Source organism: Coregonus lavaretus (assembly GCF_964263955.1).
Source record: "Coregonus lavaretus genome assembly, chromosome: 12".
NCBI classification, from domain to species: Eukaryota; Metazoa; Chordata; class Actinopteri; order Salmoniformes; family Salmonidae; genus Coregonus; species Coregonus lavaretus.
The window spans coordinates 6,683,256-6,710,755 of NC_139999.1; the positions used below are offsets into that span (position 1 = coordinate 6,683,256).

The window sequence follows — 27,500 nt, forward strand, 5'->3', positions numbered from 1 at the left end:
AAGGGTCTGAATACTTACGTAAATGTGATATTTCCATTTAATGTTTTGTATACATTTGTAACAATTTCTAAAAACCTGTTTTTGCTTTGTCATTATGGGGTATTGTGTGTAGATTGATGAGGGGAAAAAATAATTTAATACATTTGAGAGTACGGCTGTAACGTAACAAAATGTGGAAAAAGTCAAGGGGTCTGAATACTTTCCAAATGCACTGTAGATAGATAGATAGATAGATAGATAGATAGATAGATAGATAGATAGATAGATAGATAGATAGATAGATAGATAGATAGATAGATAGATAGATAGATAGATAGATAGAGAGATAGAGAGATAGAGAGATAGAGAGATAGATAGAGAGATAGAGAGATAGATAGATAGAGAGATAGGCTGGAGGGACTGCCAGGCAGAGCAAAGGGATGGGGATATTAAAAGGAAAAATGCCCCTTTCGAAGCTTTTATGTACGCCAATCTCCTCTCTCTCTCTCTCTCTCGCTCTCCCCATCTCCTTGCATTCAGTACAGAATGTTCCCCTTTTGAATCCAGAAGAGAACAGGAGCAATAGATGTGACTATCATAATGCCCCTTTGTGGCAGGGAAGGGCTGTTTTGATAAGATGGGACATTGTGGGTCCCAAATGATACCTCATTCCCTCTATGGTCCCTGGTCAAAAGCAGTGCACTAAATAGAGAACAGGGTGGCATTTGACACAGCCTGTAGTAGTATTGGACTGTTTCCATTGGATCTCAATTCCAAAGAACTGTAGGGGATCTGCTGTAACAACACAAGGTTTAGTGATCTAAATTGTTCCGTTTATCTAGTTCAAAGAAGACAGACGCCAGGGATTCTAACATCCTTTATGTTCTAAAAGTGTCCAAATGTTTTCAATCAATAGCACACATGCATTATAAGGATTGCAGATTCAAAAATCAAAAAACATACCACACCGCTATGTTCACCGCCCAGCTCACCGCCCAGTTCACCGCCCAGTTCACCGCCCAGTTCAACAACCAGTTCACCGCCCAGTTCACCGCCCAGTTCACCGCCCAGTTCACCGCCCATTGCACCGCCCATTGCACCGCCCAGCTCACCTGGAGTGTGTGAATACACTTGAACCTCACCTCACCCCCAAACACACACACACTGTCGCACAGACAGAAAACTGTAATCTTCTGGGTAATACGCTTTCCACTCTAAATCCTGCTTAGTGCCATTGTGGCACTGTAACAAGACTCCTGTACTCTGGAGGGGTGTGGAAAGAGGGAACAGGAGAGGAGGGATGAGAGGAGGAGGAGGAGGAGGAGGAGAGGAGGAAAGGAGAGGAGGAAAGGAGAGGAGGAAAGGAGAGGAGGAAAGGAGAGGAGGAGGAGGAGGAGGAGGAGAGGAGGAAAGGAGAGGAGGAAAGGAGGAGGAGGAGAGGAGGAAAGGAGGGGGAGAGGAGGAAAGGAGGGGGAGAGGAGGAGAGGAGGGAAGGAGGGGGAGAGGGAAGAAGGGGATTTGAGAGGCTAATATGGAAGGGTAGCAGAGGATGGGGGCGGGGGGATTCCTCAGGGAGTGGGGTGATGGGGGTTGGGGATGGGTAGTGAGAGGGGGGTGATGGAGGTCGGGATGGGGTGTGGGAGGGGGGTGATGGGGGTCGGGATGGAGAGTGGGAGGGGGGTGATGGGGTCGGGGATGTAGAGTGGGAGGGTGGTGATGGGGTCGGGGATATGGAGTGGGAAGGGGGGGGGTGATGGGGTCGGGGATGTGGAGTGGGAAGGGGGGGTGATGGGGTCGGGGATGTGGAGTCTGCCTGGTGAGGGGAGACAGACAGACGGTTAATACAGGATGTAGAATGTACTGCTTTAGTGCTGGTCCCTTCCTGCACCGGGGGAATTTTCAGATACATTTGTCAAATTAGCCAGGACACCATGAATGATTAATGATCTGCCTTGATTGATTAGTCTTTTAGGAGTCTATAAATGATTGCCAAATGGTTGCCATACGAAGTACGATTTTTATATTCTGTTTTTGTTGTAATTGTCTTTCTTTCATGCGTGGCTTTTATACTGAAACTCTATCGATAATTTAAAAGAAGATGGATACTATTTGGAATAGTGTCTATCCTAGATGTAGCAATATTATAAATATTTTATACTGAACAAAAATATAAACGCAACATACAACAATTTCAACGATTTTACTGAGTTACAGTTCATAGAAGTAAATCAGTCAATTGAAATAAATTCATTAGGCCCTAATCTATGGCTTTCACATGACTGGGCATGGGCACCGCCATGGGTGGGCATGGGCACCGCCATGGGTGGGCCTGGGAGGGCATATGGGTGGGCAGAAATACTCCTCAGCACACCTCCTCCCCCTCCTCAGACGATCCCGCAGGTGAAGAAGCCAGATGTGGAGGTCCTAGGCTGGCGTGGTTACACGTGGTCTACGGTTGTGAGGCCGGTTGGATGTACTGCCAAATTCTCTAAAACAACGTTGGAGGCAGCTTATGGTAGAGAAATGAACATTACATTCCCTGGCAACAGCTCTGTTGGACATTCCTGCAGTCAGCATGCCAATTGCGCGCTCCCTCAAAACTTGAGACATCTGTGGGCTTTTATTGTCGACAGCACAAAGTGCACCAGTGTAATGATCATGCTGTTTAATCAGCTTCTTGATAAGCCACACCTGTCAGGTGGATGGATTATCTTGGCAAAGCATAAATGCTCACTAACAGGGATTTAAACAAATGTGTGCACCACATTTTAGAGAAATAAGCTTTTTGTGGGTATGGAAAATTTCTCAGATATTTTATTTCATCTCATGAAACATGGGACCAACACTTTGCATGTTGCGTTTGTATTTTGGTTCAGTATATAACTGTCATTCTCAAAGCATTGACTCTCTCACTCACTCACTCACTCTTGAACAGGATGTACCGACCCCTTTTGTCTGGCGATTCTGTATGTCACTGATCTCTCTCTTTTTGCCCTCTCTCTCCCTCCTCTCCAGAGCTCTGGGAGGTGCCGTTTGAAGACATCTCTGAGCTGCAGTGGGTAGGGAGCGGGGCCCAGGGGGCAGTCTTCCTGGGGAAACTCCACGGACAGGAAGTAGCTGTGAAGAAGGTCCGAGACATTAAGGAGACAGACATCAGACATCTGAGAAAACTCAAACACCCCAACATCATCACCTTCAAGTAAGTATACAGTACAGTAGAATACAGTATTTGTATAATACAGTACAGTATAATACAGTACAGTAAAATACAGTACAGTATAATACAGTACAGAGAGAGACAATACAGTAGAATACTGTACAGTAGAATACAGTACAGTAGAGTATAATACAGTAGAATACAGTACAGTAGAGTACTAACTGTAAGTCATTGTGGATAAGAGCATCTGCTAAATGACTAAAATGTAATGTAAAATGTATAATACAGTAGAATACAGTACAGTATAATTCAAAAGAATGCAGTAGACTGCAGTACAGTAGAATACAGTCGAACACAGTACAGTAGAGTATAATACAGTATAATACAGTACATTAGAATACAGTACAGTAGAATACCGTACAGTAAAGTATAATACATTAGAAGACAGTACAGTAGAATATATACCCAGGCCCATGCTATTGTACCTTAATGGAGTACTATGTTACTAATCCTCTCTCCTCTCCTCTCTCTTCCCTCTCTCCTCCCTCTCTCCTCTCCTCCCTCTCTCTCCTCTCCTCCCTCTCTCCTCTCCTCCCTCTCTCCTCTCCTCCATCCAGGGGTATCTGCACCCAGGCGCCGTGTTACTGTATCCTGATGGAGTACTGTGCCCAGGGCCAGCTGTACGAGGTGCTGAGGACAGGTAGGAAGATCACCCCCTCCCTGCTCATCGACTGGGCCATGGGCATGGCTGGGGGCATGAACTACCTCCACCTCCACAAGATCATCCACAGAGACCTCAAGTCGCCCAAGTAAGTAGTCCTACCTACATGATAACTATGCTTTAGCTTGGTAGCAGATCCGTATGTGCTTGAGCCAACACCTCTGTTGTGTTCATTGTCATGCCAAACATATTGTTGTACACTAAGTAGATATCATTGAAGATTATATGTTTTAGGGGTGTTAGCGACTTAGCGTACATTTAGTTTCTCAAGTTACCATACCTCAATATCATATTCTTGTTTGAGTCGTTTGAATAGTTCTAGGGAAACCTAGAACAGCTGAAATTGTGGCTACCGTACCTTCCCCTGACTGTCTCTCTGTGTGGCTACTGTACCTTCTCTTCTCCTGACTGTCTCTCTGTGTGGCTACTGTACCTTCCCCTGACTGTGTCTCTCTGTGTGGCTACCGTACCTTCCCCTGACTGTCTCTCTGTGTGGCTACTGTACCTTCCCCTGACTGTCTCTCTGTGTGGCTACTGTACCTTCCCCTGACTGTCTCTCTGTGTGGCTACTGTACCTTCCCCTGACTGTCTCTCTGTGTGGCTACTGTACCTTCCCCTGACTGTGTCTCTCTGTGTGGCTACTGTACCTTCCCCTGACTGTCTCTCTGTGTGGCTACTGTACCTTCCCCTGACTGTCTCTCTGTGTGGCTACTGTACCTTCCCCTGACTGTCTCTCTGTGTGGCTACTGTACCTTCCCCTGAATGTCTCTCTGTGTGGCTACTGTACCTTCCCCTGACTGTCTCTCTGTGTGGCTACTGTACCTTCCCCTGACTGTCTCTCTGTGTGGCTACTGTACCTTCCCCTGACTGTCTCTCTGTGTGGCTACTGTACCTTCCCCTGACTGTCTCTCTGTGTGGCTACTGTACCTTCCCCTGACTGTGTCTCTCTGTGTGGCTACTGTACCTTCCCCTGACTGTGTCTCTCTGTGTGGCTACTGTACCTTCCCCTGACTGTCTCTCTGTGTGGCTACTGTACCTTCCCCTGACTGTCTCTCTGTGTGGCTACTGTACCTTCCCCTGACTGTGTCTCTCTGTGTGGCTACTGTACCTTCCCCTGAATGTCTCTCTGTGTGGCTACTGTACCTTCCCCTGAATGTCTCTCTGTGTGGCTACTGTACCTTCCCCTGAATGTCTCTCTGTGTGGCTACTGTACCTTCCCCTGAATGTCTCTCTGTGTGGCTACTGTACCTTCCCCTGACTGTGTCTCTCTGTGTGGCTACTGTACCTTCCCCTGACTGTGTCTCTGTGTGGCTACTGTACCTTCCCCTGACTGTGTCTCTCTGTGTGGCTACCGTACCTTCCCCTGACTGTCTCTCTGTGTGGCTACTGTACCTTCCCCTGACTGTCTCTCTGTGTGGCTACTGTACCTTCCCCTGACTGTCTCTCTGTGTGGCTACTGTACCTTCCCCTGACTGTCTCTCTGTGTGGCTACTGTACCTTCCCCTGACTGTCTCTCTGTGTGGCTACTGTACCTTCCCCTGACTGTGTCTCTCTGTGTGGCTACCGTACCTTCCCCTGACTGTGTCTCTGTGTGGCTACTGTACCTTCCCCTGACTGTCTCTCTGTGTGGCTACTGTACCTTCCCCTGACTGTGTCTCTCTGTGTGGCTACTGTACCTTCCCCTGACTGTGTCTCTGTGTGGCTACTGTACCTTCCCCTGACTGTCTCTCTGTGTGGCTACTGTACCTTCCCCTGACTGTCTCTCTGTGTGGCTACTGTACCTTCCCCTGACTGTCTCTCTGTGTGGCTACTGTACCTTCCCCTGAATGTCTCTCTGTGTGGCTACTGTACCTTCTCTTCTCCTGACTGTCTCTCTGTGTGGCTACTGTACCTTCCCCTGACTGTCTCTCTGTGTGGCTACTGTACCTTCCCCTGACTGTGTCTCTGTGTGGCTACTGTACCTTCCCCTGGATGTCTCTCTGTGTGGCTACTGTACCTTCTCTTCTCCTGACTGTGTCTCTCTGTGTGGCTACTGTACCTTCCCCTGACTGTGTCTCTCTGTGTGGCTACCGTACCTTCCCCTGACTGTGTCTCTCTGTGTGGCTACTGTACCTTCCCCTGACTGTGTCTCTCTGTGTGGCTACCGTACCTTCCCCTGACTGTGTCTCTCTGTGTGGCTACTGTACCTTCCCCTGACTGTGTCTCTCTGTGTGGCTACTGTACCTTCCCCTGACTGTGTCTCTCTGTGTCTACTGTACCTTCCCCTGACTGTCTCTCTGTGTGTCTACTGTACCTTCCCCTGACTGTCTCTCTGTGTGTCTACTGTACCTTCCCCTGACTGTGTCTCTCTGTGTGGCTACTGTACCTTCCCCTGACTGTGTCTCTCTGTGTGGCTACCGTACCTTCCCCTGACTGTCTCTCTGTGTGGCTACCGTACCTTCCCCTGACTGTCTCTCTGTGTGGCTACTGTACCTTCCCCTGACTGTGTCTCTCTGTGTGGCTACTGTACCTTCCCCTGACTGTCTCTCTGTGTGGCTACTGTACCTTCCCCTGACTGTCTCTCTGTGTGGCTACTGTACCTTCCCCTGACTGTCTCTCTGTGTGGCTACTGTACCTTCCCCTGACTGTCTCTCTGTGTGGCTACTGTACCTTCCCCTGACTGTGTCTCTCTGTGTGGCTACTGTACCTTCCCCTGAATGTCTCTCTGTGTGGCTACTGTACCTTCCCCTGACTGTGTCTCTCTGTGTGGCTACTGTACCTTCCCCTGACTGTGTCTCTCTGTGTGGCTACTGTACCTTCCCCTGACTGTCTCTCTGTGTGGCTACTGTACCTTCCCCTGACTGTCTCTCTGTGTGGCTACTGTACCTTCCCCTGACTGTCTCTCTGTGTGGCTACTGTACCTTCCCCTGACTGTCTCTCTGTGTGGCTACTGTACCTTCCCCTGACTGTGTCTCTCTGTGTGGCTACTGTACCTTCTCTTCTCCTGACTGTCTCTCTGTGTGGCTACTGTACCTTCCCCTGACTGTGTCTCTCTGTGTGGCTACTGTACCTTCCCCTGACTGTGTCTCTGTGTGGCTACTGTACCTTCCCCTGACTGTCTCTCTGTGTGGCTACTGTACCTTCCCCTGACTGTCTCTCTGTGTGGCTACTGTACCTTCCCCTGACTGTGTCTCTCTGTGTGGCTACTGTACCTTCCCCTGACTGTCTCTCTGTGTGGCTACTGTACCTTCCCTTGACTGTCTCTCTGTGTGTGGCTACTGTACCTTCCCTTGACTGTCTCTCTGTGTGGCTACTGTACCTTATTTTCTCCTGACTGTCTCTCTGTGTGGCTACTGTACCTTCCCCTGACTGTGTCTCTCTGTGTGGCTACTGTACCTTCTCTTCTCCTGACTGTCTCTCTGTGTGGCTACTGTACCTTCTCTTCTCCTGACTGTCTCTCTGTGTGTCTACTGTACCTTCCCCTGACTGTGTCTCTCTGTGTGGCTACTGTACCTTCCCCTGACTGTCTCTCTGTGTGGCTACTGTACCTTCCCCTGACTGTGTCTCTCTGTGTGGCTACTGTACCTTCCCCTGACTGTGTCTCTCTGTGTGGCTACTGTACCTTCCCCTGACCGTGTCTCTCTGTGTGGCTACTGTACCTTCCCCTGACTGTCTCTCTGTGTGGCTACTGTACCTTCCCCTGACTGTGTCTCTCTGTGTGGCTACTGTACCTTCCCCTGACTGTCTCTCTGTGTGGCTACTGTACCTTCCCCTGACTGTGTCTCTCTGTGTGGTTACTGTACCTTCCCCTGACTGTGTCTCTCTGTGTGGCTACTGTACCTTCCCCTGACCGTGTCTCTCTGTGTGGCTACTGTACCTTCCCCTGACTGTCTCTCTGTGTGGCTACTGTACCTTCCCCTGACTGTGTCTCTCTGTGTGGCTACTGTACCTTCCCCTGACTGTCTCTCTGTGTGGCTACTGTACCTTCCCCTGACTGTGTCTCTCTGTGTGGCTACTGTACCTTCCCCTGACTGTCTCTCTGTGTGGCTACTGTACCTTCCCCTGACTGTGTCTCTCTGTGTGGCTACTGTACCTTCCCCTGACTGTCTCTCTGTGTGGCTACTGTACCTTCCCCTGACTGTGTCTCTCTGTGTGGCTACTGTACCTTCCCCTGACTGTCTCTCTGTGTGGCTACTGTACCTTCCCCTGACTGTCTCTCTGTGTGGCTACTGTACCTTCCCCTGACTGTCTCTCTGTGTGGCTACTGTACCTTCCCCTGACTGTGTCTCTCTGTGTGGCTACTGTACCTTCCCCTGACTGTCTCTCTGTGTGGCTACTGTACCTTCCCTTGACTGTGCCTGTATATTCTACTCCAGTATGTTGATCACCTACGATGACGCGGTGAAGATCTCTGACTTCGGGACGTCTAAGGAGATGAGTGATAAGAGCACCAAGATGTCATTCGCCGGTACGGTGGCCTGGATGGCCCCAGAGGTCATCAGGAACGAACCTGTCTCAGAGAAGGTCGACATCTGGTAAGAGAAAACACCTTCTTACTTTTTCCTTCATGCTTTATAGCATAATTTATTTTGATATCAACCCATCTGAAAAAGAGACCAGTTAAAAAAAAATGTTAAATAATATCAAATCTTTCCAAATCATTTAAGTATAATTTTGGTAATTTTAGCAGACGCTCTTATCCAGAGTGCCTTGAGACCACCCTCCCTTTCTGTTTCCATTTCCGTCTCTCTCTCTCTCTCTCTCTCTCTCTCTCTCTCCCTCTCCCCCTCCCTCCCTCCCTCCCTCCCTCCCTCCCTCCCTCCCTCCCTCTCCTAAGAGAGGAATGCTGGCTAATTCAATTATTGATTTGCCAGATGCTCTTGTGCTCTGGAGAGGCTGAAATATCCTTTCTAAAGCCTGTGGCCTGGCCTTGGGCCTAAAGCCCACTAGACTGGATATGGAGAGGGGAGTCTGATTTCACTGATCCTACGCTACTGAAAGATGAGAGTGTGATTTCTCAGAGAGTCGAATGGTAGAGTCTGATTTCCACGCATATTAACTGAAAAAAATGTTACATTTTAGTCATTTGGCAGACACTCTAATTTAGGAGGACTTACAATCAGTGCATTCAACAATATAAATGTAGATCCATGATCATTTCTACAGTTTCGATTAGGTTTTTCTAATTTCTCTCAAAACCACCCGCGGGCCGGATCAAATAGGCTCAAGTCTGACACATGAACAAAAAGGTACAACTGTTGATGTGTGAAAAATGACAAGAATGTAGACAGTATGTATCTGTATCTATCTCTGAAACGGGTCAACATTATCTCCTGCCCTTATCGCTGTCTATTCTGAGAGAAAGGATGATTTGAGGTGTGTTGTTTGCTCAGTCTGGTCTGCCTTAACATGCTCTGACAGTTGGGCCAGACTAAATCTAAAAGAACATTGGGTCTGTAAAATGTTCAGAGAATGAGGAGTTATTTTTACTAAATCCATTTAAAGAGAGTGTTCCTTGGAACCATTGCATAGAGGCATTGTGACAAAGACTGTGGCAGTAAGACAGCAAGGTTAGACTCTCTCCCTTTACCTTACTACTCTGGAGAAATCTAAAATAAGATTGGGTGTAGAGAAAATAAAATGGTTTCTTCAAGAATAACATAACAAGACAGAGAATGCTCCTTGTCTTTAATAACATAACAAGACAGAGAATGCTCCTTGTCTTTAATAACATAACAAGACAGAGAATGCTCCTTGTCTTTAATAACATAAGAGGACAGAGAATGCTTCTTGTCTTTAATAACATAAGAGGACAGAGTGCTCCTTGTCTTTAATAACATAACAAGACAGAGAATGCTCCTTGTCTTTAATAACATAAGAGGACAGAGTGCTCCTTGTCTTTAATAACATAAGAGGACAGAGTGCTCCTTGTCTTTAATAACATAAGAGGACAGAGTTCTCCTTGTCTTTAATAACATAAGAGGACAGAGTTCTCCTTGTCTTTAATAACATAAGAGGACAGAGTGCTCCTTGTCTTTAATAACATAAGAGGACAGAGTTCTCCTTGTCTTTAATAACATAAGAGGACAGATAATGATCCTTGTCTTTAATAACATAAGAGGACAGAGAATGATCATTGTCTTTAATAACATAAGAGGACAGAGTTCTCCTTGTCTTTAATAACATAAAAGGACAGAGTTCTCCTTGTCTTTAATAACATAAGAGGACAGAGTGCTCCTTGTCTTTAATAACATAAGAGGACAGAGTTCTCCTTGTCTTTAATAACATAAGAGGACAGAGAATGATCATTGTCTTTAATAACATAAGAGGACAGAGTTCTCCTTGTCTTTAATAACATAAAAGGACAGAGTTCTCCTTGTCTTTAATAACATAAGAGGACAGAGAATGATCCTGTCCTAGTATTGCTCATCGTATAAAAAGGCAATAAATAGCTATTTATTAAGGGTACTACTCTAACCACAGGAGGTTGGTGACACCTTAATTGGGGAGGAAGGGCTCGTGGTAATGGCTGGAGCGGAATTGGTGGAATGGTATCAAATAGATCAAACACATGGTTTGATGCCATTCCATTCGCTCTGTTCCAGCCACTATTAGGAGCCGTCCTCCCCTCAGCAGACTCCACTGACGCTAACACACAATACATTATATTTCTGTGCCTGTTCTATAGAACTAGAGATAAACTACCCATTCTGTAGATTTTCAGCGATAATAAAGGGGCCGGAGACAGAAGCTAAAAATAATCACATAAACACAACATTACTCTCGCCCTCCCACACAATGCTATTGGTGCTTTCTCCCTCCCACACGATGCTATTGGTGCTTTCTCCCTCCCACACGATGCTATTGGTGCTTTCTCCCTCCCACACGATGCTATTGGTGCTTTCTCCCTCCCACACGATGCTATTGGTGCACACCAGAGTCGCCATGGTGATCCAGATCCAAGGTGCCATCAACAACAACCTTTCCATAGTTACTCCCCTGGGATGAGACCTTCCTTATCCCCCAGCCTGTGTGTGTGTGTGTGTGTGTGTGTGTGTGTGTGTGTTTGTGTGTGTGTGTGTGTGTGTGTGTGTGTGTGTGTGTGTGTGTGTGTGTGTGTGTGTGTGTGTGTGTGTGTGTGTGTGTGTGTGTGTGTGTGTGTGTGTGTGTGTGTGTGTGTGTGTGTGTGTGTTCTCCCTCAGCCTCTACCCGACGGCAGGGGCAGAGCCACACACTGGCCCTGTGCCACCCTGGCACATGGGAGCCCAGTACACACATAAAACACACACTGACTGACTGGCCCCTTTTGCAGCGCACAAACATGTAGCCTACACAGCCTTGTTTTTGTATTATCAGGAAAACAACGTTGTAAGCAACAGGGGTAGTAGGGTACACAGAAGAGGCTATAACACAGAAGATGCCGATGTGTTGATGTTGTTTTTCAGAGTGGCTCCTGAACACCCATCTTTATTGTACAGAAGTGTTCATTTTAAAAGAGTAGTATGGACTCATGGGATCTCCCCCCTCTCTCTCTCTCTCTGCAGGTCGTTTGGTGTGGTGCTGTGGGAGATGTTGACCGGAGAGGTGCCATACAAAGACGTGGACTCTTCGGCCATCATCTGGGGGGTGGGAAACAACAGCCTGAACCTACCTGTCCCAGAGAGCTGCCCAGACGGCTTCAAAATACTGCTGAGACAGTGCTGGTGAGACGGAGGGAATGGGAGAGAGAGGGAGGGAGGGGAATGGGAGAGAGAGGGAGGGAGGGGAATGGGAGAGAGAGGGAGGGAGGGGAATGGGAGAGAGAGGGAGGGAGGGAGGGGAATGGGAGAGAGAGGGAGGAAGGGGAATGGGAGAGAGAGGGAGGGAGGGGAATGGGAGAGAGAGGGAGGGGGTAGGGGAATGGGAGAGAGAGGGATGGAGGGGAATGGAAGAGGGAGGGAGGGAGGGGAATGGGAGAGAGAGGGAGGGAGGGGAGAGGGGAGAGAGAGGGAGGGAGGGGAATGGGAGAGAGATTATTTCACTTTTGTTTACTATCTACTTCACTTGCTTTGGCAATGTTAACACACGTTTCCCATGCCAATAAAGCCCTTAAATTGAATTGAATTGAATTGAGAGGGAGGAAGGGGAATGGGAGAGAGAGGGAGGGAGGGTAATGGGAGAGAGAGGGAGGGAGGGGAATGGGAGAGAGAGGGAGGGAGGTAGGGGAATGGGAGAGAGAGGGAGGGAGGGGAATGAAAGAGGGAGGGAGGGAGGGGAATGGGAGAGAGGAAGGGAGGGAAATGGGGTGGAGGACAGGGCATGAACATGGGGGTGGAGGACAGGGCATGAACATGGGGGTGGAGGACAGGGCATGAACATGTCCACCGAATAGAGGAGGAGTTAAGAAATCAGGAGATGTAGATGTTGTACATGTACATTGTAGTTGTATTTAAAGATATGTGTGTCTCTGCCTCCAGGAGCAGTAAGCCCAGGAACAGACCTTCATTCAGACAGATCCTACTGCACCTGGATATCGCCTCAGCGGACCTGCTGTCTACCCCACAGGAGACCTACTTCAAATCTCAGGTACAGTCACATAAGTAAATATGTCTCCCGAGTGGCGCAGTGGTCTAAGGCACTGCATCGCAGTGCTAGCTGTGCCACTAGAGATCCTGGTTCGAATCCAGGCTCTGTCGTAGCCGGCCGCGACCGGGAGACCCATGCGACGGCGCACAATTCGTCCAGGGGAGGGAATGGCTGGCAGGGATGTAGCTCAGTTGGTAGAGCATGGCGTTTGCAACGCCAGGGTTGTGGGTTCGATTCCCACGGGGGGCCAGTATGAAAAAAATATATTTAAAAAATAATGAATGCACTCACTAACTGTAAGTTGCTCTGGATAAGAGCGTCTGCTAAATGACTAAAATGTAAATGTAAATAGAACACTAGAATGGACATTGGCATGCTGGCAACATGACTACAGGACAGCCATCTTGAAATTAAACTTTCATTTTAGTTATAAACATTTATGACAGTGGTAGTCACTAATATTTCCAAGGTAGCCACTTTTGTAAAACAAAATCACTGGGCGAGCCGCCATACCCATCGGAGAACAGGGGTTGGAGGGGTCACAAAGTCAAATTGATTCAAACATGAAATTAAACAGATTCATACATGATATTTAAGATACTATTAACATGGACCATCAAGCTATTTAATTCTCTGATTCTCTGTTTTAGGAAAATTGGGGGGTATCAGAAACAAATGTGGAAAATAATTTGATGAATCTTTAGAATCTGACCTTTTTGCTATTATCTCAATAAAAGTTATAGCACAAGATTTGTCCAATCAGGTCATGTCAAAATGCAATCTGATGGAAGGAAGGATTTTTTTTTTTTTCACCTTTATTTAACCAGGTAAACCAGTTGAGAACAGGTTCTCATTTACAACTATGCTGTGGAGTGATTGAAATGCATCAGAAAGGTATTGAAAAGTTGAGAAAAACATCAGGGATGATCATCAAACAATCTTATGTATGATCGTTTGTGGACAATCAATTCATTTCCCTCAGTTATTCCATGCAGATTCATCACTCTCCCTACTAACGAGTCCTGCACAGCTTGTGTTGTAGGTGGAAACAGAAGACAGGTACGTGATCCTGAGTCTAAGCTTTCAGGGATGGGGTCATAGTTGGTAATAGTTCAGTCGCTAAAGGTTATTAACGTGACCACGGTTCTATGAAGTAAGCAGCGTATTCAACTGACTAAGGAAAACAAAACACCTTCTTTCAGATTATTACAGCAAGCCGCCAATCAAATCGCAGAGAGAAGCATGCGTCTTAAAAGACACGCAATGACTATCCCTGGTTTATGACTATCCCTGGTTCATGACTATCCCTGGTTTATGACTATCCCTGGTTTATGACTACGCCTGGTTTATGACTATGCCTGGTTTATGACTACGCCTGGTTTATGACTACACCTGGTTTATGACTATCCCTGGTTTATGACTATCCCTGGTTTATGACTACGTCTGGTTTATGACTACACCTGGTTTATGACTACGCCTGGTTTATGACTACACCTGGTTTATGACTATTCCTGGATTATGAATATGCCTGGTTTATGACTATCCCTGGTTTATGACTACGCCTGGTTTATGACTATCCCTGGTTTATGACTACACCTGGTTTATGACTATCCCTGGTTTATGACTATCCCTGGTTTATGACTATCCCTGGTTTATGACTATCCCTGGTTTATGACTATCCCTGGTTTATGACTATCCCTGGTTTATGACTACGCCTGGTTTATGACTCCACCTGGTTTATGACTATCCCTGGTTTATGACTACGCCTGGTTTATGACTATCCCTGGTTTATGACTACACCTGGTTTATGACTATCCCTGGTTTATGACTATCCCTGGTTTATGACTATCCCTGGTTTATGACTATCCCTGGTTTATGACTATCCCTGGTTTATGACTATCCCTGGTTTATGACTACGCCTGGTTTATGACTCCACCTGGTTTATGACTATCCCTGGTTTATGACTATCCCTGGTTTATGACTATCCCTGGTTTATGACTATCCCTGGTTTATGACTATCCCTGGTTTATGACTACGCCTGGTTTATGACTCCACCTGGTTTATGACTATCCCTGGTTTATGACTATCCCTGGTTTATGACTATCCCTGGTTTATGACTATCCCTGGTTTATGACTATCCCTGGTTTATGACTATCCCTGGTTTATGACTACGCCTGGTTTATGACTATGCCTGGTTTATGACTACGCCTGGTTTATGACTACACCTGGTTTATGACTATCCCTGGTTTATGACTATCCCTGGTTTATGACTACGCCTGGTTTATGACTATCCCTGGTTTATGACTACGCCTGGTTTATGACTACACCTGGTTTATGACTATTCCTGGATTATGAATATGCCTGGTTTATGACTATCCCTGGTTTATGACTACGCCTGGTTTATGACTATGCCTGGTTTATGATTATCCCTGGATTATAACTACGCCTGGTTTATGACTAAGCCTGGTTTATGACTATTTCTGGTTTATGACTACGCCTGGTTTATGACTATCCCTGGTTTATGACTACGCCTGGTTTATGACTATCCCTGGTTTATGACTATCCCTGGTTTATGACTATCCCTGGTTTATGACTATCCCTGGTTTATGACTATCCCTGGTTTATGACTACGCCTGGTTTATGACTATGCCTGGTTTATGACTACGCCTGGTTTATGACTACACCTGGTTTATGACTATCCCTGGTTTATGACTATCCCTGGTTTATGACTACGCCTGGTCTATGACTACACCTGGTTTATGACTACGCCTGGTTTATGACTACACCTGGTTTATGACTATTCCTGGATTATGAATATGCCTGGTTTATGACTATCCCTGGTTTATGACTACGCCTGGTTTATGACTATGCCTGGTTTATGATTATCCCTGGATTATAACTACGCCTGGTTTATGACTAAGCCTGGTTTATGACTATTTCTGGTTTATGACTATTCCTGGTTTATGACTATGCCTGGTTTATGACTACGGCTTTTTTATGACTGCGCCTGGTTTATGACTACACCTGGTTTATGACTATTCCTGGTTTATGACTACCCAGGTTTATGATTATCCCTGGTTCATGATTATCCCTGGTTTATGACTACGCCTGGTTTATGACTACACCTGGTTAATGACTATCCCTGGTTTATGACTATCCCTGGTTTATGACTATGCCTGGTTTATGACTATGCCTGGTTTATGACTACGCCTGGTTCATGACTACCTCTGGTTTATGACTATGCCTGGTTTATGACTATCCCTGGTTTATGAATATGCCTGGTTTATGACTATGCCTGGTTTATGACTATCACTGGTTTATGACTACGCCTGGTTTATGACTATGCCTGGTTTATGACTATGCCTGGTTTATGACTATCCCTGGTTTATGACTACGTCTGGTTTATGACTACGCCTGGTTTATGACTACGCCTTTTTTATGACTATGCCTGGTTTATGACTATGGCTGGTTTATGACTATCCCTGGTTTATTACTATCCCTTGTTTATGACTATGACTGGTTTATGACTACGCCTGGTTTATGACTACGCCTGGTTTATGACTATCCCTGGTTTATGACTACGGCTTTTTTATGACTACGCCTGGTTTATGACTACGCCTGGTTTATGACTATGCCTGGTTTATGACTATCCCTGGTTTATGACTATCCTTGGTTTATGACTACGCCTGGTTTATGACTATCCCTGGTTTATGACTACGCCTGGTTTATGACTAAGCCTGGTTTATGACTACGCCTGGTTTATGACTATCCCTGGTTTATGACTTTTCCTGGTTTATGACTGTGCCTGGTTTATGACTACGGCTTTTTTATGACTACGCCTGGTTTATGACTACACCTGATTTATGACTATTCCTGGTTTATGACTACGCCAGGTTTATGGTTATCCCTGGTTCATGATTATCCCTGGTTTATGACTACGCCTGGTTTATGACTATCCCTGGTTTATGACTACGGCTTTTTTATGACTACGCCTGGTTTATGACTACGCCTGGTTTATGACTATGCCTGGTTTATGACTATCCCTGGTTTATGACTATCCTTGGTTTATGACTACGCCTGGTTTATGACTATCCCTGGTTTATGACTACGCCTGGTTTATGACTATCCCTGGTTTATGACTACACCTGGTTTATGACTATCCCTGGTTTATGACTATCCCTGGTTTATGACTATCCCTGGTTTATGACTATCCCTGGTTTATGACTATCCCTGGTTTATGACTATCCCTGGTTTATGACTACGCCTGGTTTATGACTCCACCTGGTTTATGACTATCCCTGGTTTATGACTACGCCTGGTTTATGACTATCCCTGGTTTATGACTACACCTGGTTTATGACTATCCCTGGTTTATGACTATCCCTGGTTTATGACTATCCCTGGTTTATGACTATCCCTGGTTTATGACTATCCCTGGTTTATGACTATCCCTGGTTTATGACTACGCCTGGTTTATGACTCCACCTGGTTTATGACTATCCCTGGTTTATGACTATCCCTGGTTTATGACTATCCCTGGTTTATGACTATCCCTGGTTTATGACTATCCCTGGTTTATGACTACGCCTGGTTTATGACTCCACCTGGTTTATGACTATCCCTGGTTTATGACTATCCCTGGTTTATGACTATCCCTGGTTTATGACTATCCCTGGTTTATGACTATCCCTGGTTTATGACTATCCCTGGTTTATGACTACGCCTGGTTTATGACTATGCCTGGTTTATGACTACGCCTGGTTTATGACTACACCTGGTTTATGACTATCCCTGGTTTATGACTATCCCTGGTTTATGACTACGCCTGGTTTATGACTATCCCTGGTTTATGACTACGCCTGGTTTATGACTACACCTGGTTTATGACTATTCCTGGATTATGAATATGCCTGGTTTATGACTATCCCTGGTTTATGACTACGCCTGGTTTATGACTATGCCTGGTTTATGATTATCCCTGGATTATAACTACGCCTGGTTTATGACTAAGCCTGGTTTATGACTATTTCTGGTTTATGACTACGCCTGGTTTATGACTATCCCTGGTTTATGACTACGCCTGGTTTATGACTATCCCTGGTTTATGACTATCCCTGGTTTATGACTATCCCTGGTTTATGACTATCCCTGGTTTATGACTATCCCTGGTTTATGACTACGCCTGGTTTATGACTATGCCTGGTTTATGACTACGCCTGGTTTATGACTACACCTGGTTTATGACTATCCCTGGTTTATGACTATCCCTGGTTTATGACTACGCCTGGTCTATGACTACACCTGGTTTATGACTACGCCTGGTTTATGACTACACCTGGTTTATGACTATTCCTGGATTATGAATATGCCTGGTTTATGACTATCCCTGGTTTATGACTACGCCTGGTTTATGACTATGCCTGGTTTATGATTATCCCTGGATTATAACTACGCCTGGTTTATGACTAAGCCTGGTTTATGACTATTTCTGGTTTATGACTATTCCTGGTTTATGACTATGCCTGGTTTATGACTACGGCTTTTTTATGACTGCGCCTGGTTTATGACTACACCTGGTTTATGACTATTCCTGGTTTATGACTACCCAGGTTTATGATTATCCCTGGTTCATGATTATCCCTGGTTTATGACTACGCCTGGTTTATGACTACACCTGGTTAATGACTATCCCTGGTTTATGACTATCCCTGGTTTATGACTATGCCTGGTTTATGACTATGCCTGGTTTATGACTACGCCTGGTTCATGACTACCTCTGGTTTATGACTATGCCTGGTTTATGACTATCCCTGGTTTATGAATATGCCTGGTTTATGACTATGCCTGGTTTATGACTATCACTGGTTTATGACTACGCCTGGTTTATGACTATGCCTGGTTTATGACTATGCCTGGTTTATGACTATCCCTGGTTTATGACTACGTCTGGTTTATGACTACGCCTGGTTTATGACTACGCCTTTTTTATGACTATGCCTGGTTTATGACTATGGCTGGTTTATGACTATCCCTGGTTTATTACTATCCCTTGTTTATGACTATGACTGGTTTATGACTACGCCTGGTTTATGACTACGCCTGGTTTATGACTATCCCTGGTTTATGACTACGGCTTTTTTATGACTACGCCTGGTTTATGACTACGCCTGGTTTATGACTATGCCTGGTTTATGACTATCCCTGGTTTATGACTATCCTTGGTTTATGACTACGCCTGGTTTATGACTATCCCTGGTTTATGACTACGCCTGGTTTATGACTAAGCCTGGTTTATGACTACGCCTGGTTTATGACTATCCCTGGTTTATGACTTTTCCTGGTTTATGACTGTGCCTGGTTTATGACTACGGCTTTTTTATGACTACGCCTGGTTTATGACTACACCTGATTTATGACTATTCCTGGTTTATGACTACGCCAGGTTTATGGTTATCCCTGGTTCATGATTATCCCTGGTTTATGACTATGCCTGGTTTATGACTATCCCTGGTTTATGACTATCCTTGGTTTATGACTACGCCTGGTTTATGACTATCCCTGGTTAATGACTACGCCTGGTTTATGACTAAGCCTGGTTTATGACTACGCCTGGTTTATGACTATCCCTGGTTTATGGCTTTTCCTGGTTTATGACTATGCCTGGTTTATGACTACGGCTTTTTTATGACTACGCCTGGTTTATGACTACACCTGGTTTATGACTATTCCTGGTTTATGACTACGCCAGGTTTATGATTATCCCTGGTTTGTGACTACGCCTGGTTTATAGCTACGCCTGGTTTATGACTATCCCTGGTTTATGACTATGCCTGGTTTATGACTATCCCTGGTTCATGACTATCCCTGGTTTATGACTATCCCTGGTTATGACTATCCCTGGTTTATGACTATGCCTGGTTTATGACTATGCCTGGTTTATGACTACACCTGGTTTATGACTATTCCTGGTTTATGACTACACCTGGTTTATGACTATTCCCGGTTTATGACTACACCTGGTTTATGACTACGCCTGGTTTATGATTATCCCTGGTTTGTGACTACGCCTGGTTTATGACTATGCCTGGTTTATGACAACGCCTGGTTTATAACTACGCCTGGTTTATGACTACACCTGGTTTATGACTATTCCTGGATTATGAATACGCCTGGTTTATGACTATCCCTGGTTTGTGACTACGCCTGGTTTATAACTATGCCTGGTTTATGACTATCCCTGGTTTATGACTATGCCTGGTTTATGACTATCCCTGGTTTATGACTACGCCTGGCTTATGACTTTGCCTGGTTTATGACTATGCCTGGTTTATGACTACACCTGGTTTATGACTATGCCTGGTTTATGACTACTTCTGGTTTATGACTACGCCTGGTTTATGACTATCCCTGGTTCATGACTATGCCTGGTTAATGACTATCCCTGGTTTATGACTATGCCTGGTTTATGACTATGCCTGGTTAATGACTATGCCTGGTTTATGACAACACCTGGTTTATGACTATCCCTGGTTTATGAATATGCCTGGTTAATGACTATCCCTGGTTTATGACTACGCCTGGTTTATGACTATGCCTGGTTTATGACTATGCCTGGTTTATGACTACACCTGGTTTATGACTATTCCTGGTTTATGACTATGCCTGGTTTATGACTATCCCTGGTTTATGACTTTCCCTGGTGTATGACCATGCCTGGTTTATGACCATGCCTGGTTTATGACTACACCTGGTTTATGACTACGCCTGGTTTATGACTATCCCTGGTTCATGACTATCCCTGGTTTATGACTATCCCTGGTTCATGACTATGCCTGGTTTATGACTATGCCAGGTTTATGACTATCCCTGGTTCATGACTATCCCTGGTTTATGACTACACCTGGTTTATGACTATTCCCGGTTTATGACTATACCTGGTTTATGACTACGCCTGGTTTATGATTATCCCTGGTTTGTTACTACGCCTGGTTTATGAATATGCCTGGTTTATGACAACGCCTGGTTTATAACTACGCCTGGTTTATGACTACACCTGGTTTATGACTATTCCTGGATTATGAATACGCCTGGTTTATGACTATCCCTGGTTTGTGACTACGCCTGGTTTATAACTATGCCTGGTTTATGACTATCCCTGGTTTATGACTATGCCTGGTTTATGACTATCCCTGGTTTATGACTACGCCTGGTTTATGACTTTGCCTGGTTTATGACTATGCCTGGTTTATGACTACACCTGGTTTATGACTATGCCTGGTCTATGACTATTTCTGGTTTATGACTACGCCTGGTTTATGACTATCCCAGGTTCATGACTATGCCTGGTTAATGACTATCCCTGGTTTATGACTATGCCTGGTTTATGACTATGCCTGGTTTATGACTATGCATGGTTTATGACTTTCCCTGGTGTATGACCATGCCTGGTTTATGACTATGCCTGGTTTATGACTATCCCTGGTTTATGACTATGCCTGGTTTATGACTATGCCTGGTTTATGACTATGCCTGGTTTATGACTATCCCTGGTTTATGACTATGCCTGGTTTATGACTATCCCTGGTTCATGACTATCCCTGGTTCATGACTATGCCTGGTTTATGACTATCCCTGGTTCATGACTATCCCTGGTTTATGACTACACCTGGTTTATGACTATTCCCGGTTTATGACTATACCTGGTTTATGACTACGCCTGGTTTATGATTATCCCTGGTTTGTTACTACGCCTGGTTTATGAATATGCCTGGTTTATGACAACGCCTGGTTTATAACTACGTCTGGTTTATGACTACACCTGGTTTATGACTATTCCTGGATTATGAATACGCCTGGTTTATGACTATCCCTGGTTTGTGACTACGCCTGGTTTATAACTATGCCTGGTTTATGACTATCCCTGGTTTATGACTATGCCTGGTTTATGACTATCCCTGGTTTATGACTACGCCTGGTTTATGACTTTGCCTGGTTTATGACTATGCCTGGTTTATGACTACACCTGGTTTATGACTATGCCTGGTCTATGACTATTTCTGGTTTATGACTACGCCTGGTTTATGACTATCCCTGGTTCATGACTATGCCTGGTTAATGACTATCCCTGGTTTATGACTATGCCTGGTTTATGACTATGCCTGGTTTATGACTATGCATGGTTTATGACAACACCTGGTTTATGACTATGCCTGGTTAATGACTATCCCTGGTTTATGACTATGCCTGGTTTATGACTATGCCTGGTTTATGACTATGCCTGGTTTATGACTACGCCTGGTTTATGATTATCCCTGGTGTATGACTATGCCTGGTTCATGACTATCCCTGGTTTATGACTATGCCTGGTTTATGACTATGCCTGGTTTATGACTATGCATGGTTTATGACAACACCTGGTTTATGACTATGCCTGGTTAATGACTATCCCTGGTTTATGACTATGCCTGGTTTATGACTATGCCTGGTTTATGACTATGCCTGGTTTATGACTACGCCTGGTTTATGATTATCCCTGGTGTATGACTATGCCTGGTTCATGACTATCCCTGGTTTATGAATATGTCTGGTTTATGACTATCCCTGGTTTATGACTATGCCTGGTTTATGACTATCCCTGGTTTATGACTATGCCTGGTTTATGACTATCCCTGGTTCATGACTATGCCTGGTTTATGACTATCCCTGGTTCATGACTATGCCTGGTTCATGACTATCCCTGGTTCATGACTATGCCTGTTTTATGACTATCCCTGGTTTATGACTCTCCCTGGTTTATGAATATGCCTGGTTTATGACTATCCCTGGTTTATGAATATGCCTGGTTTATGACTATCTCTGCTTTATGACTATCCCTGGTTTATGACTATGCCTGGTTTATGACTATCCCTGGTTTATGAATATGCCTGGTTTATGACTATCCCTGGTTTATGAATATGCCTGGTTTATGACTATCTCTGCTTCATGACTATCCCTGGTTTATGACTATACCTGGTTTATGACTACACCTGGTTTATGACTATTCCTGGTTTATGACTATGCCTGGTTTATGACTACGCCTGGTTTATGATTATCCCTGGTTTGTGACTATCCCTGGTGTATGACTATGCCTGGTTCATGACTATCCCTGGTTTATGACTATGCCTGGTTTATGACTATTCCCTGGTTTATGACTCTCCCTGGTTTATGAATATGCCTGGTTTATGACTATCCCTGGTTTATGACTATGCCTGGTTTATGACTATCCCTGGTTTGTTACTACGCCTGGTTTATGAATATGCCTGGTTTATGACAACGCCTGGTTTATAACTACGCCTGGTTTATGACTACACCTGGTTTATGACTATTCCTGGATTATGAATACGCCTGGTTTATGACTATCCCTGGTTTGTGACTACGCCTGGTTTATAACTATGCCTGGTTTATGACTATCCCTGGTTTATGACTATGCCTGGTTTATGATCAATCAATCAATCAATTTTATTTTATATAGCCCTTCTTACATCAGCTAATATCTCGAAGTGCTGTACAGAAACCCAGCCTAAAACCCCAAACAGCTAGTAATGCAGGTGTAGAAGCACGGTGGCTAGGAAAAACTCCCTAGAAAGGCAAAACCTAGGAAGAAACCTAGAGAGGAACCAGGCTATGAGGGGTGGCCAGTCCTCTTCTGGCTGTGCCGGGTGGAGATTATAACAGAACCATGCCAAGATGTTCAAAAATGTTCATAAGTGACAAGCATGGTCAAATAATAATCAGGAATAAATCTCAGTTGGCTTTTCATAGCCGATCATTAGAGTTTAAAACAGCAGGTCTGGGACAGGTAGGGGTTCCATAACCGCAGGCAGAACAGTTTAAACTGGAATAGCAGCAAGGCCAGGCGGACTGGGGATAGCAAGGAGTCACCACGGCCGGTAGTCCCGACGTATGGTCCTAGGGCTCAGGTCTCTCAGTTGGCTTTTCATAGCCGATCATTTAGAGTTGAAAACAGCAGGTCTGGGACAGGTAGGGGTTTCGTAGCCGCAGGCAGAACAGTTGAAACTGGAATAGCAGCAAGGCCAGGCGGACTGGGGGCAGCAGGGTGTCATCATGCCCGGTAGTCCTGACGTATGGTCCTAGGGCTCAGGTTCTCAGAGAGAAAGAGAGAACGAGAGAATTAGAGAGAGCATACTTAAATTCACACAGGACACTGGATAAGACAGGAGAAGTACTCCAGGTATAACCAACTAACCCCAGCCCCCCGACACATAAACTACTGCAGCATAAATACTGGAGGCTGAGACAGGAGCGGTCCGGAGACACTGTGGCCCCATCCGAAGAAACCCCCGGACAGGGCCAAACAGGAAGGATATAACCCCACCCACTCCGCCAAAGCACAGCCCCCGCACCACTAGAGGGATATCCCCAACCACCAACTTACAATCCTGAGACAAGGCCGAGTATAGCCCACAGAGGTCTCCACCACAGCACAAACCAAGGGGGGGGGGGTCGCCAACCCAGACAGGAAGATCACGTCAGTAACTCAACCCACTCAATTGACGTACCCCTCCCAGGGACGGCATGAAAGAGCACCAGCAGGCCAGTGACTCAGCCCCTGCAACAGGGTTAGAGGCAGAGAACCCCAGTGGAGAGGGGAACCGGCCTGGCAGAGACAGCAAGGGCTGTTCGTTGCTCCAGCCTTTCCGTTCACCTTCACACTCCTGGGCCAGACTACACTCAATCATATGACCTACTGAAGAGATAAGTCTTCAGTAAAGACTTAAAGGTTGAGACCGAGTCTGCGTCTCTCACATGGGTAGGCAGACTGTTCCATAAAAATGGAGATCTATAGGAGAAAGCCCTGCCTCCCGCTGTTTGCTTAGAAATTCTAGGGACAATTAGGAGGCCTGCGTCTTGTGACCGTAGCGTACGTATTGGTATGTACGGCAGGACCAACTCGGAAAGATAGGTAGGAGCAAGCCCATGTAACGCTTTATAGGTTAACAGTAAAACCTTGAAATCAGCCCTTGCCTTAACAGGAAGCCAGTGTAGGGAAGCTAGCACTGGAGTAATATGATCAAATTTCTTGGTTCTAGTCAGGATTCTAGCAGCCGTATTTAGCACTAACTGAAGTTTATTTAGTGCTTTATCCGGGTAGCCGGAAAATAGAGCATTGCAGTAGTCTAATCTAGAAGTAACAAATGCATGGATTAATTTTTCTGCATCATTTTTGGACAGAAAATTTCTGATTTTTGCAATGTTACGTAGATGGAAAAAAGCTGTCCTTGAAACAGTCTTGATATGTTCGTCAAAAGAGAGATCAGGGTCAAGAGTAACGCCTAGGTCCTTCACAGTTTTATTTGAGACGACTTTACAACCATCAAGATGAATTGTCAGATTTAACAGAAGATCTCTTTGTTTCTTGGGACCTAGAACAAGCATCTCTGTTTTGTCCGAGTTTAAAAGTAAAAAGTTTTCAGCCATCCACTTCCTTATGTCTGAAACACAGGCTTCTAGCGAGGGCAATTTTGGGGCTTCACCATGCTTAATTGAAATGTACAGCTGTGTGTCATCCGCATAGCAGTGAAAGTTAACATTATGTTTTCGAATAACATCCCCAAGAGGTAAAATATATAGTGAAAACAATAGTGGTCCTAAAACGGAACCTTGAGGAACACCGAAATGTACAGTTGATTTGTCGGAGGACAGACCATTCACAGAGACAAACTGATATCTTTCCGACAGGTAGGATCTAAACCAGGCCAGAACTTGTCCGTGTAGACCAATTTGGGTTTCCAGTCTCTCCAAAAGAATGTGGTGATCGATGGTGTCAAAGGCAGCACTAAGGTCTAGTAGCACGAGGACAGATGCAGAGCCTCGGTCTGACGCCATTAAAAGGTCATTTACCACCTTCACAAGTGCAGTCTCAGTGCTATGATGGGGTCTAAAACCAGACTGAAGCATTTCGTATACATTGTTTGTCTTCAGAAAGGCAGTGAGTTGCTGCGCAACAGCTTTTTCTAAAATTTTTGAGAGGAATGGAAGATTCGATATTGGCCGATAGTTTTTTATATTTTCCGGGTCAAGGTTTGGCTTTTTCAAGAGAGGCTTTATCACTGCCACTTTTAGTGAGTTTGGTACACATCCGGTGGATAGAGAGCTGTTTATTATGTTCAACATAGGAGGGCCAAGCACAGGAAGCAGCTCCTTCAGCAGTTTAGTAGGAATAGGATCCAGTATGCAGCTTGAAGGTTTAGAGGCCATGATTATTTTCATCATTGTGTCAAGAGATATAGTACTAAAACACTTAAGTGTCTCTCCCGATCCCAGGCCCTCGCAGAGCTGTGCAGATCCAGGACAGCTAAGCCCTGGAGGAATACGCAGATTCAAAGAGGAGTCCGTAATTTGCTTTCTAATGGTCATGATCTTTTCCTCAAAGAAGTTCATGAATTTATCACTGCTGAAGTGAAAACCATCCTCTCTTGGGGAATGCTGCTTTTTAGTTAGCTTTGCAACAGTATCAAAAAGAAATTTTGGATTGTTCTTATTTTCCTCGATTAATTTGGAAAAGTAGGATGATCGAGCAGCAGTGAGGGCTCTTCGGTACTGCACGGTACTGTCTTTCCAAGCTAGTCGGAAGACTTCCAGTTTGGTGTGGCGCCATTTCCGTTCCAATTTCCTGGAAGCTTGCTTCAAAGCTCGGGTATTTTCTGTATACCAGGGAGCTAGTTTCTTATGACAAATGTTTTTCGTTTTTAGGGGTGCAACTGCATCTAGGGTATTGTGCAAGGTTAAATTTAGTTCCTCAGTTAAGTGGTTAACTGATTTTTGTCCTCTGACGTCCTTGGGTAGGCAGAAGGGGTCTGGAAGGGCATCAATGAATTTTTGTGTTGTCTGAGAATTTATAGCACGACTTTTGATGCTCCTTGGTTGGGGTCTGAGCAGATTATTTGTTGCGATTGCAAACGTAATAAAATGGTGGTCCGATAGTCCAGGATTTTGTGGAAAAACATTAAGATCTACAACATTTATTCCATGGGACAAAACTAGGTCCAGAGTATGACTGTGGCAGTGAGTAGGTCCAGAGACATGTTGGACAAAACCCACTGAGTCGATAATGGCTCCGAAGGACTTTTGGAGTGGGTCTGTGGACTTCTCCATGTGAATATTAAAATCACCAAAAATTAGAATATGATCTGCTATGACTACAAGGTCTGATAGGAATTCAGGAAACTCAGAGAGGAACGCTGTATATGGCCCAGGAGGCCTGTAAACAGTAGCTATAAAAAGTGATTGAGTAGGCTGCATAGATTTCATGACTAGAAGCTCGAAAGATGAAAACGTCATTTTTTTTTTTGTAAATTGAAATTTGCTATCGTAAATGTTAGCAACACCTCCGCCTTTGCGGGATGCACGGGGAATATGGTCACTAGTGTAACCAGGAGGTGAGGCCTCATTTAACACAGCAAATTCATCAGGCTTAAGCCATGTTTCAGTCAGGCCAATCACATCAAGATTATGATCAGTGATTAGTTCATTGACTATGACTGCCTTTGAAGTGAGGGATCTAACATTAAGTAACCCTATTTTGAGATGTGAGGTATCACGATCTCTTTCAATAATGGCAGGAATGGAGGAGGTCTTTATCCTAATAAGATTGCTAGGGTGGACACCACCATGTTTAGTTTTGCCCAACCTAGGTCGAGGCACAGACACAGTCTCAATGGGTATGGCTGAGCTGACTACACTGACTATACTATTGGCAGACTCCACTAAGCTGGCAGGTTGGCTAACAGCCTGCTGCCTGGCCTGCACCCTATTTCACTGTGGGGCTAAAGGAGTTAGAGCCCTATGACTATCCCTGGTTTATGACTACGCCTGGTTTATGACTTTGCCTGGTTTATGACTATGCCTGGTTTATGACTACACCTGGTTTATGACTATGCCTGGTCTATGACTATTTCTGGTTTATGACTACGCCTGGTTTATGACTATCCCTGGTTCATGACTATGCCTGGTTAATGACTATCCCTGGTTTATGACTATGCCTGGTTTATGACTATGCCTGGTTTATGACTATGCATGGTTTATGACAACACCTGGTTT

At 45.1% G+C, this 27,500-nt stretch overlaps 1 protein-coding gene across 1 annotated transcript in view; it reads left to right on the forward strand.

Annotated features, from left to right (window-relative positions):
* LOC311138951 (mitogen-activated protein kinase kinase kinase 12-like) overlaps positions 1-27,500 on the forward strand; it is a gene marked incomplete at both ends in the record, with an annotated part of 64,697 nt that overhangs the window by 21,162 nt on the left and 16,035 nt on the right. The window contains 5 exons of the mRNA XM_084173767.1: positions 2,995-3,178; positions 3,754-3,945; positions 8,213-8,371; positions 11,381-11,539; positions 12,293-12,401. Coding sequence (XP_084029893.1) covers positions 2,995-3,178; positions 3,754-3,945; positions 8,213-8,371; positions 11,381-11,539; positions 12,293-12,401 — 803 coding nt within the window. The remainder of the gene's footprint in view (positions 1-2,994; positions 3,179-3,753; positions 3,946-8,212; positions 8,372-11,380; positions 11,540-12,292; positions 12,402-27,500) is intronic.